The following is a 19,059-nucleotide window of genomic DNA, read 5'->3' on the forward strand; positions in this document are numbered from 1 at the left end:
GACAAAGTGCCAGCACAAGGCTTTGGTGATAACGGTGTAATCTTTTAGTGTTCAGATATTATATAATCAGATTTACTCTGAAGTTTATTTTTGGAAGGAAAATTTATATATCCCTTTACGGTTTATTTCCCTATCTTCCAATAATCTTTATGTTAGAAAGCTCCGTGATTTTAGTCACTTGGTCAACAGAACAGCCAGAAAATTACTCCATTTCTTTTAAAAGCAACAACTCCTGGTCTCTAAGTTTTCTTCCCAAAATTGGTGCTGAAGTTGAGAAAAACTGTGTTTGTTGGGATGCTCTGAATCAATAGGTAGACTTACACTTTGTGGCTAATTGTTCTGGAAACAATTCAAATTAAACTTTCCTCTCTGTAACATGTAACTGACACCTGCTAGAATACACACAGACCTGCACACACATGCACACATACATATGCATTTTTAGGAACAATGAAAGGGATGTATACCCATTGATTTATTTATCTTCTCACCAAACAGGAATGCAGAGTTTGGTTGATAATGTTAGCACATCTTACAGATCACTGATAAAGTGGCCCTTCCTAACTTTCAAAATATAAACTGTGCCTAACACTAATACTTATTAAACTTGTCACCTTGTAAATCTTATTGTGTATTAGATAAATAAAATGGATTAGAGTACAAAAAGAAATTGTACAAAAGTAGAAAGGAAAACAAACACCATTCTTACTCAAAATTAGTGTCTGAAATATTTGGTGTTGAAAGGAGAGCAGGAACTCACCTCACTTGGCTCCCGGCAAGTGGTCAGATACCAGTGTGCAGGACCTCAACACAAGGAATACACATATACAGTTGACCCTTGAACATATGGGTTTGAACTGTGCAGGTCCACTTATTTGCAGATTTTTTCTCAGACACTACTGTTAATATATTTCCTCTTACTTATGATTTTCTTAGTAATTTTCTTTTCTCTAGCTTACTTTATTGTAAGAATACAGTATATAATACATATAACATAGAAAATGTGTTAATCTCCTCTTTATGTCATTAATAAGGCTTCCCGATCAACTGTAGGCTATTAATAGTAACGTTTTGGGGGAGTCAAAGGTTATATGTTGATCTTCAACTGCAAGGAGGTTGGAACCCCTACCCCTCACACTGTTCAAGGGTCAAATGAATTGTGAACAAAAGAAACTATTATGTTGAACTGAAATGTTGAAATGAACCATCCCTGAACAAAATCTGTGAGAAATTCATCTGGATTTTTTTAATTCTTTATTTATTTATTTTGAGAGAGATAGAGACGGCATGAGTAGGGGAGGGGTAGAGAGAGAGAGAGAGAGAGGGAGAAAGAGAGAATCGAAAGCAAGCTCCACACAGTCAGTGCAGAGCCCCATGTGGGGCTCAAACTCATGAAATTGTTGAGATCATGACCTGACCCAAAACCAGAAGTCGGACACTTAACCAACTGAGCCACCCAGACGCCCCAGGATTGTAGAGATGTAGATCCTCTTTAACTTACAATGGGGTGAATATCCCAATAAATCCATCATTAAGTTGAAAATATTATAAATAGAAAGTGCAGTTAATACACCTAACTTACCAAACATCACAGGTTAGCCTAGCCTACCTTAAATATGCTCATATTGAATATTTGCTTACAGTTGGGCAAAATCATCTAACACACAGCCTACTTTACACTAAGGTGTTGGATATCTCATGAAATTTATTGAATGCTGCGCTGAAAGTGAAAAACAGAATGGTTGTAAGTGTATGGCTTATCTACCCTCATGACCGCATGGCTTAGTGGGAGCTATGGCTCACTGCCACTGCCCAGCATCACAAGAGAGTACCATACTGCTTATCACTATCCCAGGAAAACATCAAAATGCAGAATATGGTTTCTATTGAATGCGTATCGTTTTCACACCATCATAAAGTAAAAAAAAAATCATAAGCCAAACTATTGTAAGCCAGGAGCCATCTGTACATACACCTGAGTTCCAATTTCTCTAGAGAAAAAGAAAATGAAAACAAGGGGAAGGGTGCCCAATATATATATAAGCATTCCTTTTGCATTTTCCTTGGAAATCCATAGTATAAACCCCTAAAACTGGCATCAACATCTAAAATCCAGTTAACTCTCAATGAATGTTCTTGGAATAACAAGGAAGAGTGACAATATACAATATTTACTAATACACATTTATCTTGCTTTATGAAATTTTCTTGATCTCAACAAAAACTTGGCCAAATAAGACTTCACCAAAATCTTCATTTTCTCTGAAATCTCTGATTTTACAGAGAAAGTAATATGTATTCTTTTAGGTTTCAAGGGTAAGAGACCAAACTCATTCTTTGTTTAATTTTCTTCCTTTTACAATGATGAGACAAAAAGTCATAGTTTTTCAGCTTGTACCTTTACGAAGAGTATTTATATAAATAATAAATTAAGGTAGAGGGATGGGCACATTTCATCACCTCATTGACCTAAGTATTTATTGAGCATATCCTATATCCAAGTAGCTTTAGGTCATGAGAATCAAACAGTGGCAAATATCAGCATAAAATTTCAGACTGTGCTGACATAAGATACCACTATATGTATGCACATATGTCCAAATTACAGACACCAATTTAACACAATTAAGTACAATGGCCTGAACTGTGGTTTGTAAACACTTCTAGGTGTCTATATAGCCTCTCTTCTCTGGGTAGTTCACATAAGATCATTCCTAGGTTTGCAAGGTGTTTGCCTATTTTTAAGATGCTTAGAGAAACTCTACTCCTTCATTTAGCAATCTTTCCTAGAATCCAATAACTCTATTAACTTTGCTTATACTTTGTGAGGTCTTGAGTTAACTCTTGAGTTAACTTGAGTTAACAGTTAACTTAAATCTGTTTTCTCCTTTTCTGCTATTTCCTCTACTTCTTCCTTTGATGAGACAAAACACACTCTCTTTTGGAAGCCACTTATTTATAATTTACTGTGTCACTCTCACTTCCTATCTACTCTGTAACTGGGTACTTGATCCCAATCTGTTTACCCCATCTAAAATCCAGATGAACAAAAACTGTTAAAGCCCCGTCCTTAGTGGACTTTTCTAAACCAGGAGCTCACTACATAATAGAAGCAAACCAAAAGGTGATATATTTGTATCCTAGAGCCCAGGGACCATTTTTAAATCAGAGAAAAAGTGGCCTTAGCTAAAGCCACTGAAGGAGAAGTTTCTTCTGTTAGTATCTCTTTTAATCGGCTCTCAAAGGACATTCCTAGAAGTTGGGGATGGATTGTACTGCAGTTCTAACTGCTAAATGGTCATTACTTTTCCATTAATGGGCATCACATATGAATCACATACAGATGTGATAACGACTGAGCCACCAGCCTTCGTATGGCATATATGTGTGATTTTAGTTACCCAAAGGTACAGGTGTGAATCTTTAACATATTGATTCATCACACTAGGCTTCAACAAACTGGTTGAAACTAAAATACCAGATCTCCTAAAAAGAGGGTGACTCTTTTCTCCTCTTGGTGAACTAGCTCTCCTTTCTAATTATGGTCTGCATGAATTTGACTTTTAAAGCCATAACAGGAATGTGCCATGGAAGTTGGACAGTAATGTTTTAGCCAGAAACCTATACCCTTGCTGCAAAAACTCTTACTTCTCTGATTAGATTTTATTTTGGTTCCCATTTAGAGTATATGAAATTGATATTAGATGTTATTAAAGTCACAAATGTGATGATATCATCTAATCAGACCTGTACATTTTACAGATAATATTTTCATTTTAGAACACTATTAAGTGTTTTTTTTTTTTTAATGATGTCAAACTCCCAGAAACAAACACAGAAGAACTCATGAAGTCAAAGTATTTTCATTAGTTTTGGGTTAAGATCAAGTTTTTATTTATCAAAATGCAATGAATGGAAAAAAAAAAATCCCAGTATGACCTCACAATGGTCTCATCAATAGTCTTATTAGTAATGTTACTGGTGCAAAATCCAATGCAACTCTGATGGCCTTGAAGTGTTTACCATTTTCCTGAGTAATTGACTGGAGACAGTAGGATGCTTAATTTACAGGCATCTATTAAGCTACCAAGTACGGTTTTAGGAATATGTAGCTATCCATTCCTGGACAAGGATAGTTCTCAAAAGATCATCTTTTCAGCCGTAATACTAGGACAGTATTAATCATCATCACCACCAGCACACATATAGCACATATTATGTTCTAGGTTGTGTTCTCATTCAGAGAAGCAGATCCTATAATCATGCCCATTTTACAACTAAGAAAACTGAGAGCTGAAATAAATTGTCCAAAGACACATAGATCATTCGTGTTAGAGACAAGGGTTAAACCCAGGCTATTTGGTTCCAGATTCCTCCTTGCTCTTGGCAATTGCACTAAAGCACCTCATTGCTGGGATTCTAATGTAGATAAACAGGAGTATAAGAGGGAAATCACACAAAATTACCATAACACATTGCCATCTTTCTACAACACCCCTGCTTCCTAGAAAACAAAAACAAGATTAAAAACAAAAACAAGATGTGAAATACTGCTGCAGTGTATTTCTGTTGAAAGATTTCTGGGCTAAGTCCTCACCAAAGTTTCTAATAACAAGGGTCCCTACATACACTTGAAGGAGAGGATGGATGGAAAAGATGTATGGGTGATAGTGGCTCTCAATGGAATATGTGACAGCAACATTTTAAAGAGCTGTTTTGAGAAAATGAATAAAAAGCTTGATTATACAGTGTTTGGCAAGGGTAAGGGGAAACAAACATTCATTTATAGCTGATATAGCTGGTGGAAATGTAAATCTGTACAACTTCTTTGGAGGACAACTGGGCAATATCTATCACCTTTTGTAATGCACTTATCTGTTGACCTAGTTAATTCCACTTTTAGGGATTTATCCAATAAATAATCATGTACATGCACGCAAAGACTAACAAACAAAAAATACATGCATTTTCTTACTTTTTGTAGTAGTGAAAAGCTAAAAAAAATTAGTAATAAAAATAAATGCTTATCAGCAGGGTGCTGATTTAATCAACTATAATATCTCCATAAAATGCAGTATTATGTTACTATTAAAAAGAATAGGGGCACCTGGGTGGCGCAGTCGGTTAAGCGTCCGACTTCGGCTCAGGTCATGATCTCGCGGTCCGTGAGTTCGAGCCCCGCGTCGGGCTCTGTGCTGACCGCTCAGAGCCTGGAGCCTGTTTCCGATTCTGTGTCTCCCTCTCTCTCTGCCCCTCCCCCATTCATGCTCTGTCTCTCTCTGTCCCAAAAATAAATAAACGTTGAAAAAAAAGAATAAAGGAGGGCCACCTGGGTGGCTAAGTCAGTTAAGCATCCAACTTAAGCTCAGGTCATGATCTCATAGTTGGTGGGTTCAAGCCCCACATAGGGGTCTGTGCTGACCACTCACAGGCTGCAGCCTGCTTCAGATTCTGTGTCTCCCTCTCTCTCTGCCCCTCCCCTGCTCATGTTCTGTTTCTGTCTCTCAAAAATGAAAAATGTTAAAAAAAAATGACAAAGGAAACCTTAATATTCTTAGATGAAACAGTCCCTAAAACATTTTAAGTGAAAAAGGACAAGATTCAGAAGAATGTGTTAAATACCATGTCAAGAAGGACAAGGAGGGAAAAGAGGAGGGGTACAATATGGTTACAGCTCTATGTTGTATACTCACAGATTCTCTTTGAGAGAATATACAAAAGACTGGTAATTCTGGTTGCCTCTGAGAAAGAGAATTTGAACTCTAGGAATAGGGATGAGAGTGAGACTTTTTACTTTACATTTGTGCCAGTACAATTTTTTACATTATAAAAAATATAAAACATTCCCAAGAGAAACAAAATTATACTTTTTTTAAATAAGATTTTGAGAAAAGTAGAAAAGTAAGCATAATCATTTAGTATGGAAATAGAATCTCAGGTGTGATGTTGATAGTCTGATACACAATACATTTTCACATAGAAGATCTTGCTCTGTGATTTTCCATCTCCGCTAAAACTCTAAGAGAAGTGATATGGCCAGGCAAATGACTGGCAGGTAGGTTATCCAAATATTGGAAGAAATACCAAAGAGGGTTCTAGAATTTCCTTCTCAGAAAACTTTTAATAGTGAAGAAGTGAGCCTTCCTGGGTGACCCGAGGTATGAATTTCTGAATTAAAGAGATGAGCTAAACAAGTCAGCTCTGGAATTTCTAGATATACCAGACCTAAAGATAAAGCCACATAGACTGATAACATACAGAGGGAAGAAAGAGAAAAAGGAAGTGAAAAAAAAATGAAAGTCTAGCTTAAAAAACTGCAGTTCACTAAGCTATGCCTAAATTAAGCAAGAAACACCCACACGCTGTTGACTTGGCCAAAACACTGGAAATTGAGTCTGCTTAAAAACAGACCAAGACACAGAAGCTAACACAAAAGGCAAAAACCAGGCACTAGGCAAGCAGGTGCAAGAGAAGGAATATTTAGTAAATACTAGTGGCCTTCAGAGGTATGACTTGGAGGTATCATATCCTTGTGATGTTATCTTCATACAGCTCTTATATAATTGTGCATTTCTATGATGTTCCAAAGATAACAGAGTCTATGGAAGTGGACAGCATTACCAAAGCTGTTCTCTGACATGATTACAGTGCGACACTCAAGTGTTTTAAGGTCAATATACTTTTTTGCATGGCACTCTACTTTTTTTCTCCTTTATGTCTGAGAAGAAAAAAACGAACCTTGTTAGAGATAAATTGAGGCTTCAAGTTCAAAGTAGTTGGAGGAGGGGGTTCTACGTCTGCCTAAATAACTAGGCATGTACACAAACTCACGATTTCCAGGTGAATCTTTTTAGAAAGATTGAGAAAATGACCATACACAGAAGAATTAGCCTTTCAGAGGACAGAAAGGCAAAAAAAACAAAAGAATGAAATTGATATTCATTTATATGTGTTCACTAAATACACTCATGCTAAATTCATACATAATTAAGATAAGTCCACTATATTTATTCAAGCTATGCTATGCACGGCTTGAAAGGGAGAGAATAAATTAGGGGCTAGGAAATAGTACGACATAGTCAGAATCAGACAAGGTAAAGAACAACAAACCTTTTTCCATACTTTGATTTGAGCAAACATCCATGAGACCAATAAGAAGTCCATACTTGTTTCAAAACTGCATGGTTCTTAGGGTGCTTCCAGCCTCAAAGAACTGGAACCATAGGAACAGGTGATTTCCTCCAGAAATTCCCCAGAAAACATCCCTGTTTTCTTTAGCAGTGCTTCAGGCCACCCAACAGTTCAATCACCATGATGGCTGCCAACTCTGTTGATCTTTTGCATTTAAAGTATGTTCTAAGCTGGAATTTCCTTATATGTTTTTGAATAATCCAGCCAACTGAACCGAATCCAACAATGTCCCAATTTCAGCCAAAGACCTTGATTCGTACACTAATATATGTTTGGTGATAGAAGCCAGAGAAGAATTTATGATGTGGTATTCTTGGAGGATTTGGAAAGCAGGGGTAGCAAGATTTAGAATGAGTAATGATAAGTATATCCACAGATACCAGGTGGAAAGACAAGGAATTGGAAAAGACAAAGAGAGGAAGGAAGGTAGAGAAGCTGTTTTAAAAACAATGTTTCTTCTTCTTGGAAACCCTCAGCATGGAGGTGGGCCAAAGTCACTGACAGAAGGACAAGCCAACAAAGTCCAAAAGAAGAGGCTTTTCTCTCAAGATCACTGTCCTCTATCCTGGCCCAATGTTTCTCCTTATACTAGATCATCCTTCTTTTCCATGCTCTTTTCTCCATTAAAAAGGGTGTTACACCAACACCTGGAAACAGCCATTTCCCCAAATGTTTTGCAGCAGATGAAGAAAAACAAAATCCCATAGATGATGTCATTCTGTATCTTACCTGACTTTCCAGGGGACAGGCATTCTAAAAAAAAAGAATTACTGCAAAAGTTCAGGACCTCACATTCAAACATGGTCAAAGTTTGATTCAGCATGTCCCTTCAAGGGGTAAGGGGAAACTCTGCTTTGAAATGTAAGCAATAACACCCTCTGACTTCTACTGAAATGACACCTGGAGACAAGACTGAGAGAAAAGAGGAAAATTCCTCTCTCTCAAACTCAGGATACAAAGCAATCTTATCCCAAAAACTGCTTAAGAAGAAAGATCTGCACGCCTATCACGGAAACAACTTGAGATCCTATAATAGAGTGAACTATGAATTCTGACATCTAGTCCACAGGGAGAGGAGTTTAGGAATTCTGATTTCCTGTACCAGTTTCAGTTGCATAGCCTTCTCGTACTTTTCCACCCAAGTGCCAATAATGCCAGGGATGGAAAAGAGATGATACATAATAAAAATGACGTCTTTGACTCTTAGTTTTTCTTATAACATAAAATTCATGAACTAAATAGGATTCACATTTATTTGCATTCTTCTGCATAATATATCACTTTAGTTTCAATTCAAGGTTTTACTCCAAATCAACAATTAAAATTAACTTTAAGAAAATTTAACACTCTTACTTTGTGACTCTACACTACGCTCAGTACACATCTACATGCCTCAGCACTAAAGAGCTTAGATTAAAGGACTCACGCTTTATTTTCCTTTGTTTCTATTCAACCACTGTTCAGTTAGTGGGCACTATATATTCTCTCATGTTCAAGCCAAAATTAACTTCCTTAGTATGTTAGAGCTTTATCTTAAGAATTCAAAGTTGATTTCCAAAATCCAATCTTGGCTCTTTATCTAAATATTGAACTAAAACTAGTTATACCCTTTCTATACTGTGATCAAAGTAGGGAACACATCTTTGCTGACATATTTCCTCTCAGTGATAGTTTTGGTGGCTCTGAATAGAAAATCTTTTATCAGGTTTAGAAAACCTGCTAGCAGGGGCGCCTGGGTGGCGCAGTCGGTTAAGCGTCCGACTTCAGCCAGGTCACGATCTCGCGGTCCGGGAGTTCGAGCCCTGCGTCGGGCTCTGGGCTGATGGCTCAGAGCCTGGAGCCTGTTTCTGATTCTGTGTCTCCCTCTCTCTCTGCCCCTCCCCCCGTTCATGCTCTGTCTCTCTCTGTCCCAAAAATAAATAAACGTTGAAAAAAAAAAATTTAAAAAAAAGAAAACCTGCTAGCATATATGACCTGGAGAAGAGGTATTGTCTTCCTAGAAGAAAGAATTCTGGAACTTGTCTTACGATGACTTTTCATGGCTGATCAGATGGAATATGTGGAATTAATTACAAGATAAAGTCTGGATAGAGCACAAAAAGCAAATCCTGATATTCTGATCAAATAACTACCTCAGTTCTCTGTTCTGCAAATAGGCATCTATGCCAGAAGATGCCAGATTCAACCTTGAATGAGATTTTTCCACCTTCATGCTCAGCTCCATCTTATTTCCTTCTAAATATTAAGCAAATGAAAAAAACTTTTCATGTATATATATATATATACACATTTATATGTGTATATGTATGCATATATGCATATATGGTTTTTTGTTATATGTATATATGTACATATATATATTTTTGTTTTTTGTTATATGTATATATGTATATATATGTTTTTTTAAGAAGCCAGACACAAATGACTGCATATTATATGATTCCATTTATATGAAAAGCCCAGAAAAGGCAAATTTATAGAGATAAAAGCAAACTAGTAGTTGTCTGGGGCTAAGGGTAAGGCCAGGGAGTAACTGCAAAGGGACAGGAGGGAAATTTGGGGAAGTGATGGAAATGGTCTAAAATTTGATTGTGGTGGTATCTAGACAACTCTATAAATTTAATAAAAATCACTGAATTGTAAGCTTACAGTGGATGATTTTTGTGGTATGGAAATTATATCTCAATAAAGCTACTTAAAAGAAAGAGAAAACACCAGTCTTTAGAAAAAAAGGATGTTTCAATTAGGCCTTTAATGATCTAAATATCATGAGAAATTTCTGGCTAATTAGAAATGTTTAAACACAGCAAAATAGGACACTGCTTAAATTAGCTGAAAGTGACGCCAAGACAAGCATAAAGCACTCTACTTTAGGAAGTGGTTGTTTATATCGATTTTTTTTATATTTCTTTTGTTAATTTACATGGAACATTTCCCTCCCCCTCCCCCCCCAAAAAAAAAAGACAAAAAGAAAGTGGATTTGGGTTTTATTACTTTGTCATTCTGATGAAATAATCTCCCAAGAAAGAGGGTTAAACTAGTAGCACCTATAAAATATCTAATGTGATGGAACAAACAAGTAAATATAAAAGTTGGATTATTTCCTTTTTATTTTTTTCCTACAGAAAGACCCTAGTAAGGAAAGAATCAAAAAATTAAGAGATAATACTGAGAATTATGTGTGTTAGATGCTGAACTAATCTAATTTTGTCTTCCTGGGTCCACAGGACAACCATATTCCCCAACTTCCTTTTGCATTTTGGATGGAGTCATATCTGACAACATATGGGCAGAAGTGATATACTGTACATCATTTATAGGCAAGGCAATAAAAACACAATGCATAACCATCCAAGCTCTTTTTCTCTACCCTATGGATATGGCTGGAAGTGAAGAACTCCAAAGTGGTAGACCCAGGTCATAAAAGAATCCTAGATGCCTGAATTATGTCTTTGAAGAGAGCTGTCACTGGTATTGAATTCTGCCTGAACAAGAAAGTAAATCTTTCTTTTGTCAAGCCATTAGAATGTTGGGATTGTTTATTATAGCTCACTACCCTAATTACCTTAGTTATTTGTCTTAACTGATATACTATAAGACTCAAAATATATTTCTTCCTTTATTTATTTTATCAACTAAACATTCTTACTGCCCATCCTTCCTCTTTCTCTTCCTATTCTCCTACCTCATGACTCCAGTTAATGTTCCTTTGTGAGGCAGAAGAAGAAACACGTAAGTAATATTCAGCCTGCACTTCATTAACACTCTTCTTCAAGAACCAGAATATTTGAATGGGGTAAAGTAAAAATAATAGGCTGCAATTTTTCATTCAGAAGAGCCAGACTGTGTCTCGAGTCTTTGGTTAAAATGTTACATTATCACCAAGAATAATGCTTTGCCTACCCTCTGAGAAAAAAAATCCCTACAGTGATAAATGCCAGGAAAGAAACGTCAGAGTTGGCAGTCACCTTCTGGGCCAGGAACTTTGCCGTTATTTTCTGAAGCTTTTGGTAGTGGAGAAGTGCATTCTGGTTGCTCTAACTTTTTTTTTTTTTTTTGGTCCACCCTTGAGGATTATTTCCCCAAAACAACAAATTACCATTTATTTCATTTTCAAGTTGTTTGCTTATACAGGTGCCCTTTCCTCCTTTTCTGCATAAAAAGCAAATGCAAGGAAAGAAGAGAGGACCCGCCCCAGTTCAGAAACCAAGCCCTGAGCCACACTCAGCCCATTACCCTCACCAGCCCTTCATCTGGTCAACCCCAGCTCCCCCACCCCCACAACTCCATAGTCAGAACATAAAATAATTCAAATAAAAAACAGCTCATAAAACAGTAAACAAAATAAAGCCAATTTTTTTCTTTTTTAAGAACAAAATGAAACTTGAGGGAAAACTTACTGGAGTTACAGTTTATCCTGATACAGTCTAGATGGGGAAAAATAAATGAAAGATGAAATCGCATCCTTCAAGGTAACAGCTGCAGACATCCAAAAACAATCAGTCCACCCTTCCGGGGACAGACACACGCAAGAAATGTGGCCATTTTATATATATACAGTATGTACAAGTTTAAGGGTGGGTGTATATGTACAGTATATTATTTAGTAAAGTTGGATACATATATATATACACACACACACATATATATATACACATATGTATAGAGATATATACTGATATACATATATATCCACAATAGACACCAAATATGCTGTTCCTTTTTTTTTCAAAAACCTATTCATTTATATAAAGTATTTCAAACCTGAACTTTGAAATATTAATTTTGTTCAACTTGGAAAATGATGCAAAAATTTCCCCACCAAATGCAGGTTATATTCTATTGCCCCCATAATGATTTTTCTCAAAATTTGTCTTTAAAAGTAGCATCGACACAATTTTTGTATTAGTATTCCAAAGATATATTACCAATCTGACACATTAATTTTTTAAAAGATTTGTTCATGAAGTTTCTCAGTGTAGTATTTAACCCTTTCTCTTTTTCTAAAAACAAACTCCCGCCACCCTCTTCTTTGCTTGGGCCCCAGATGCTCTAAAAATTTGTGTAGGCAGAGCTGCCGTTATCCCTAGATATAAGGAAAGGGTTAATACCACCTGGTCATTTCCTGTCATAAAATGGCCACTTGCAAACAGCTAACCGCACAAACACCCATCCCAGATTTTAGAGAGGTGGGGTTGGGTGTAGGGTAAAAGGAGCTGTATGATGGTAATACAATTGACTGGTTTCTCTGCTGTTGTTTCAAAGGCTCCCAGACCAACCCACTCATGAAGCCCATCTCCGTCTTCCTGCCTGAATGCTCAGACTAAATCACGTGCCTATAGCATTCAAGGAGAAGGCGAGACAGGTATATGGGGAGGAGGTCTCAGGCACCTTTGACATCCTACCTATTTCATTCTATGATTCTGCATCTTGAGGGGAGAAAATTCTTTTTTTTTTTATTGTTTAATAGGAAGGAAAGGGAAAAAAGGGTGGCTAATTTTCCAGTGCTGGTAACCAGACAGGGTATCCTATGCCAGAGATCAGAGTATCTATCCTTTTATTAGTATGTCTTTAGAGTCGTGGACATCCAGCACAAAAGGTTTTGAGTAGAGTCAATGTTTATTGGTAGGGGATTAGGTAGAATGGTTAAAAAATGTCTCAGATTGTTACAAAGCTGCCCAGTTGAAGATAAATTTGATATATCTTGTGGGAATTCCAATATCAATTAGTTTAAAGCTAGATACTAAAAAGTAGAAGTAAAACAAGAAAAGGAAAAAAAAAGTTACAGGGAAAAATAGTTAGAAACTGAGCTCCTCTGCCTAAAGTTGAACCAATAGTTTGGAGGACTCTTCACGGATAATGCCACCATTTGAATTTCCCAAAGTAAACGATTTTAAGAAAGCAAGTGAAAAAGGAACCAGTGGCAAAGGACAGGGCAGAATGAAACTGTGTGCAATCCAGAGAGGAGAAATATATGACACCCACTCATTCTGAGGAAGGAGGCAGGATGCTTATTTGTTCCCCAGAAGAACATCTCTTGAGAAAAATCTGGGTTTGGTTTCGTGCGGTTAGGTTTGTCATGTGTCGTCAACCGCAACAGAAAAGTGGGAGCAAACAGCCCTGGAGCAACCGGTACGATCACCAAACAGAGGAGGCCATGCCCCTGGTGAGGACTAGGAAGGAGGAGGGCAAGTAGGGAGGAAGGGGTGGGGCTTCCGCTACCCGTTGCACCTACCATCAGGCAAAGCTGGAGGGATGTCCCTTCCTGATGTACTAAGGAGACAGGAGAAACAGGTGTATGCACACGCTTAAGAGAGAAGGGAAGAGAAAGAGTGGGCCTAAAGCAGCAAACCTGAGAACTATAAATAAGAAGTGGTTCTCTTCTTTGGATTCTTATGCTGTTGAAGATTGTATTCTTAGACAAGGACCTGGTTTAGGGAGAGGTGCTGGCTACACTCAAATGGTTCCATGAACTGAATGGTGTCTCTAAACCAATGTGAGGAACTGGAGCTTTCAAGATGGTAGACAACTGGTTAAGTCAAGAAGGGATGGGTTATTTTGATTCTTTACTTGAAGAATAAGTAGTTCAAGGGGAAAAAAACATGTACCCCAGTGCCTTGCTCATAGGCTCTGAGAAGGTGGTCTTGATAGTGAGGGTGTATTTTTCAATGAAAAGTGAATCTTTGGAACTGGGTTGGGAAAGCAACATCCTTTAGATCTCTCTTCAGTAGCAGCCAAAGTTCTACCTCTGCCTTAGCCTTGGCAAGGTATCTGAGGGGTATATGCATGTCTGTGTATGTCTGTGCTGTTCATTATGTTTAATTTAGGTTTTTCTATTTTATTTTAGTAAATGAAGAGAAATTATTTTCTAGATTGATGAGCTTTGGGTTGAGAGCACGGAAGAGGTGAATGTGTCTTCAACAATGTACAGAGTAAATGGCAGTCAATAAGTCTTTGTTGCCAGAGAGAACATCTGGAGAATTGGAATGCAATTAACCAAACTGCATGAGCCTCCCTATGAGCCTCCACCACTGAAGAAGCGTTGCTGGCATTCTGCTGAGGACTCTAAAGGGCCACAAATGAGGTGTCAATACTGACTGACTTTTCAGCCATATGGCTCAATCCAAACCAGACACTAAGGAAAAAAGATTCCCTCTGTGCGTGTTTAAAAGGTAACCATCACGAAAGCAGTCATCAAGACCACCACGTCATTGATCCACAGTATTGAGCTGTGGGGATAATAGATAACCCATGTTGATCCAGCATTTTAGAAAGTCAGGTTCTAGGCTCAACTCCAATGCCAACTTTTTATGTTAGCTTTGAAAAGTCAAACATTTCTTTGTTTCACATCTGTAAAAGTAAGCATAAAAACATTTGCATGATTTATCTCATAAAGTTACTGGGCGACTGAAATAAGGTTTTTAAATCTTTAAATATACTATGATAATGAAATTATTATATGTTTTAATTGTAAGAGATCAAAATATGATTGATCAGTAGCCAATCTCTCAACTTTTAAAAATGTGCAGTGTTGTAGGACCTTTTTCAACACCAGCTATTACCACATCTGTCTGTCTTCAGAGATCAAGACCCTCAGGAAAGCCTAGTCTCCTTGACATTTAGGAGATGGATACATTACATCAGAGAAATATATACATACTAGACTTTATATTATGAGCTTATATGTGTGACCAATTTGAAATAAACTGTAATATCACTTGAGCATATGCTAGAAAAGAGACACAATTGAAATGGTGAACAAATTGATCAGCTTGAATTTAATTCTTGTGGAATAAATGTGAATGCAAACCCTACTTAGAGATGCTTTCTTCCCTCTTCCAATGAAAAGGGAAAAATAAATTCATAATAAGGAGAGAAAACATTCATAAAGGAGTATATTTGGGGAGGGAAGGTAAGAAGAACCTTTAAATGAAGCATGGATGTGAACAGTTTTGTATACATAAGCACAGGGAATTTCAGTGAGGTTTTTCAAGTTAGGTTTGAAAGAAAGTTAAAGAAATTCAAACCAGTCATTGTGGTGAATCCTACTCTTCAGGGGAAAAAGAAGTCACTATTGCTTCTGAAAAGCACAAGGTTCTCCTACTCTGTTTTGCCTAAGATATCTGTACCTCAGAGGAGCTAGACTGAGTGTGTGCTAGAAGTCAAGTAGTCTCCTTGAGAAGCACTTCTCTCATAGTTGAGGCAGAGTTTAAAATAGAAAAATAACGGTTTCTAGGAATACACATGGGACCTCTGATTGTGTGTGTGTGTGTGTGTGTGTGTGTGTGTGTGTGTGTGTGTAAGAGAATCTGTCCACTCCTTCCTCATCCCTTTTTATCTTCCTCCACCCCATCTCTCCTCCTAAGATGTGAGACCTACCACCACTGGCTTTCTCATCTTTACAAAACAACATCTAGGAAGAAAAATATATTTTCTGTTTAAAAACAGTATACATTTCCACAGGGCCCCATGGGGCTAATCATCCTTATATATATGGTTCTCTCTTGCTCTGAAACATGCAGAGTTAAAAATTGTCATCATATTTTTCTGTAAGCTATTTAAGTCATTATGTTCATTTTTTTGTTTTTTTTTATTTTTTCAAAATGTCTTCTGCTATTTTTCAGAGAAGTAGACAATCAGCTACTGGTTGTTGGTTTTAGGTCATACACGCTCTTTTGTTGCTTTGATGGGGGTAGGGAGGATGGTGTAGGGAAGGGAAGGTGAAAGGGACAGGGGTATTGCCAGCCCCTGCAGGCTGCTCAGTACACTCTGTTCTCAAGGCTGTTTGCTATGCGGGCCGCAGGCTTTGGGCCTTTGAAGGGTTGAATACCATCTTTTGATTTACCATGGTTGATGGTGGGGAGAATTAAAAACTCAAGAACACAAAGATCCAGCAAAAAAAAAAAATTAAAAAAATAACCAAACACACACATACACAAACAAACAACAACAACAACAACAACAACAAAACCCAAGAGACACACTAACAACAGAAATCAAATGAGGTCGGACAAGAAAAAGGGCATAGTGTTGTAAAAGCTGCAAATCGGAAGGAAAAAAAAAGACATAACTAAAGCCACTGCTCAAAACAGTCCTCTGTGTCCTAGAGATATTTAGGATTGTAGTGTAGGCATTTTCCAAGTACAACCAGTTGACCTGACAGCAGGTAAGACTGGTATGGATTCCAAATCCCACCTTCCCACTAGGCCATCTAAGGTTTTATATGGTCTTGTGTCTGGTATATTTGTTCATCATGTCTTCTCCATGCCTCTGACAACCCATTCCACTGGAATCTTTAAGAAGGAGCTCTGTATCCAAACATATACTATATACCCAAATAAATCCATAGCTTAGGAAGCTTGAACTCAACCATACTACTCATCCTGCTGACATAGGGCACTGACTTTCTACTGAGTAGAAATGAGGTTGGTTTCTTTCCTTCCAGAAATCAAGAGGTCCCCATTCTCCATAGAAGATCAATTAGAATCCAGTCAAGAAGGTCAGTAGCAGGAGAGAATGTGAGGCCATCAGGAGGGGAGTTTCCAAAGTATATGTTACATGTAATTGCAATGGAAGAACAATAAAGCTGCAAATTTAAAACTGTCATAATTTTTAAATACTAAGGAAAAATTGATATGTATTACATGAGGAGGGCAGATAAATTGGAGAATAACAGTGTGACAGGACAATCTTTATAAAAGGGGCTGCTAGATAATGGGTAAGAATGTCAGGAAGGAAGAAGAGGATACATATCAGGAGCCACATTCTCCTTCTACATGTCAGAGACTCTATAAACTTATAGGATTATTTCTTTAATGGGACATCAGAAAAAAATCTGACTTGTCCTCCCCACTAGGCTAAAGTATGAAGAGATACCAGTGCCACCAGAATTCCCCATTTGAATAGTCATTGTAGATAAAGAAACAATGAAGCTCTCCTCCTACTCGCAAAGCTTAGGTCTCTCAAACCCAACCTCCATTTTGCCTCCATTTGCTATCCTATCTCTGCCTTCAGCTTTGACTGTTTTGAGTGGTGACCAAGGAGTTGGACTTAATGGCAATGTGACTGATCAAAAGATGGACCAAAGTAGCGTGTTTTACACAAAGCTAAACGGTTCCAAAAAACCAAGAAAGGAAACTTAAAAAATAAATAATCTAGTAAAAAAAAAAAAACCACCACTGTCAGAAACCAGAAATTGACATCAAAACCTCATGCAGAAACAAGGAGAAGGTGTTTGTTGCTGTTAGGTTTTATCCTTGATCTATTAAACAAGAGGTGAGCAGCTAACTTTTAAGAAACAAACAAAGAATTCAATCAAACCAATGAAAATCAGAAAAGAAAGGGTAGACAAGCCCAAACGAAGTGGCAGAGGGTACTTCATACGATACCTAAGTTAACCATGAGCTTGACACGCCCCCCATCCAGCTCCAAACGCAGGGTGTCCGCAGAGTCCCTGGAGGTAGTAGCCACCAGCAGCCCATAAGCTCGCTGGGACATGAAGCGGAAGGACACATCCTCTGCCTCAGTGTGCATGACCATGGGCATGATGATCTTCATGTACATGCTGCCATCATAGCTCAAGATGGACGCCTCTGCAAAGAAGAATGGAGGAGAATGTCAGGATAAAGAATATCAGAGTTTCTCTTTGCTTCCAGGGTAAGTAGAGTAGGGAGGAGAGGACACCAAATTTGCAGTCAGGTGACCCGTGTTGGATAGACCTCCAGTGCTGCCACTTTTAACCTATGTGACCTTGGGCAGACCACTTAAACTCTGAGGTTCTATTTCATTATTTGCCTTTAAAAGGCATACAGTGGCACTGGTCACTGCCCTACCATGTTCACAGACTTAGCAAGTGTGCCAAATGAAATAATGGATATGAAGATGTTTTGTAAATGTATAAATGCCCCCACAAATAGTAATAATTTAATTCTACGTGCTGTAGACAAAACAAAAATGCATTAAACAAAACTTAGACTCCTGGAAGTATTTCATTAAGAATAGGAGGAAAACAGCAATTTTTAACCAACACAGCAAACAGACATTTGCCAGAGCTTCTAGGAGTAAAGAGCAGCAGCCCAGGTCTGGTCCTGTAACAGCCCTAGTGGCCAGGCACTATACGAGTTTGCTTCACCCATTCAAAGAGGATCTACAGAACTAGAGCTAGAACAACAACAACAAAAATAATGACACCCTGACAGTCAGTCATTTTATTCAAATAGCACTCTTATGAGGGAGAAACTCTACCCAATCTGATGCTTCTCTGGTCCAAGCACTTTGATTAGGAGCCCCCTTCCTCCCACTCCACCCCATTATGTTATCATCTCACTTAATGCTACAACATAGATATATCATTCCTACTTTGAATAGAAAACCAAGGGTCTTGAAGGCAGATGTTAACATCTCAAAGTCAGACAGCCTGGATTTTAAGCCAGTATGTCCAATACCAAAGCCAGGACCTGTTCTACCACACCATGCTGCTCAAAATGTGCATTTGTTCAATCATTCATTTAGCAAATATTTTTAGAGAACACAGAAATAATCACTCACATTCCTATGAAGCCAACCTGTCACTGGGCTCAGTATCTAGCACTCACTGGGCCCTCATTAAATATTTACTGTTGCCAAATAGTTGCTACCTACCTACATGTACTATGGAGGGTTCAAAAGTGAAACAGATAAGGACCCTGCTATGAAGGGAGACATGGCATGTGGAAGTAACTGTACTAGAATATACAAATGGTTAAATGACCGACCCAGGAAATATCTATAAATCCAGGGGCATTCAGGGCATTCATGCCACACAGAGACTGTGGTATGCAGGTGAGTAGAGAAGATAAGGTAGAGTCTGAGATGTTCTTGGTAGATGAA

General features: G+C 37.8%; 1 protein-coding gene across 4 annotated transcripts in view; it reads right to left on the bottom strand.

Annotated features, from left to right (window-relative positions):
- NRXN3 (neurexin 3) overlaps positions 1–19,059 on the bottom strand; it is a 1,502,570-nt gene that overhangs the window by 942,005 nt on the left and 541,506 nt on the right. For all 4 annotated transcript variants that reach the window (XM_047079783.1, XM_047079782.1, XM_047079785.1 and 1 more), the window contains 2 exons: positions 17,580–17,783; positions 11,592–11,618 (listed from right to left, as the gene is read on the bottom strand). In XM_047079783.1, coding sequence (XP_046935739.1) covers positions 11,592–11,618; positions 17,580–17,783 — 231 coding nt within the window. The remainder of the gene's footprint in view (positions 1–11,591; positions 11,619–17,579; positions 17,784–19,059) is intronic.

Source organism: Lynx rufus, unplaced genomic scaffold (genome assembly GCF_022079265.1).
Source record: "Lynx rufus isolate CCGP_SWC_20201006 ecotype Redwood Valley unplaced genomic scaffold, mLynRuf1.p SCAF_17, whole genome shotgun sequence".
Classification (NCBI taxonomy): Eukaryota; Metazoa; Chordata; class Mammalia; order Carnivora; family Felidae; genus Lynx; species Lynx rufus.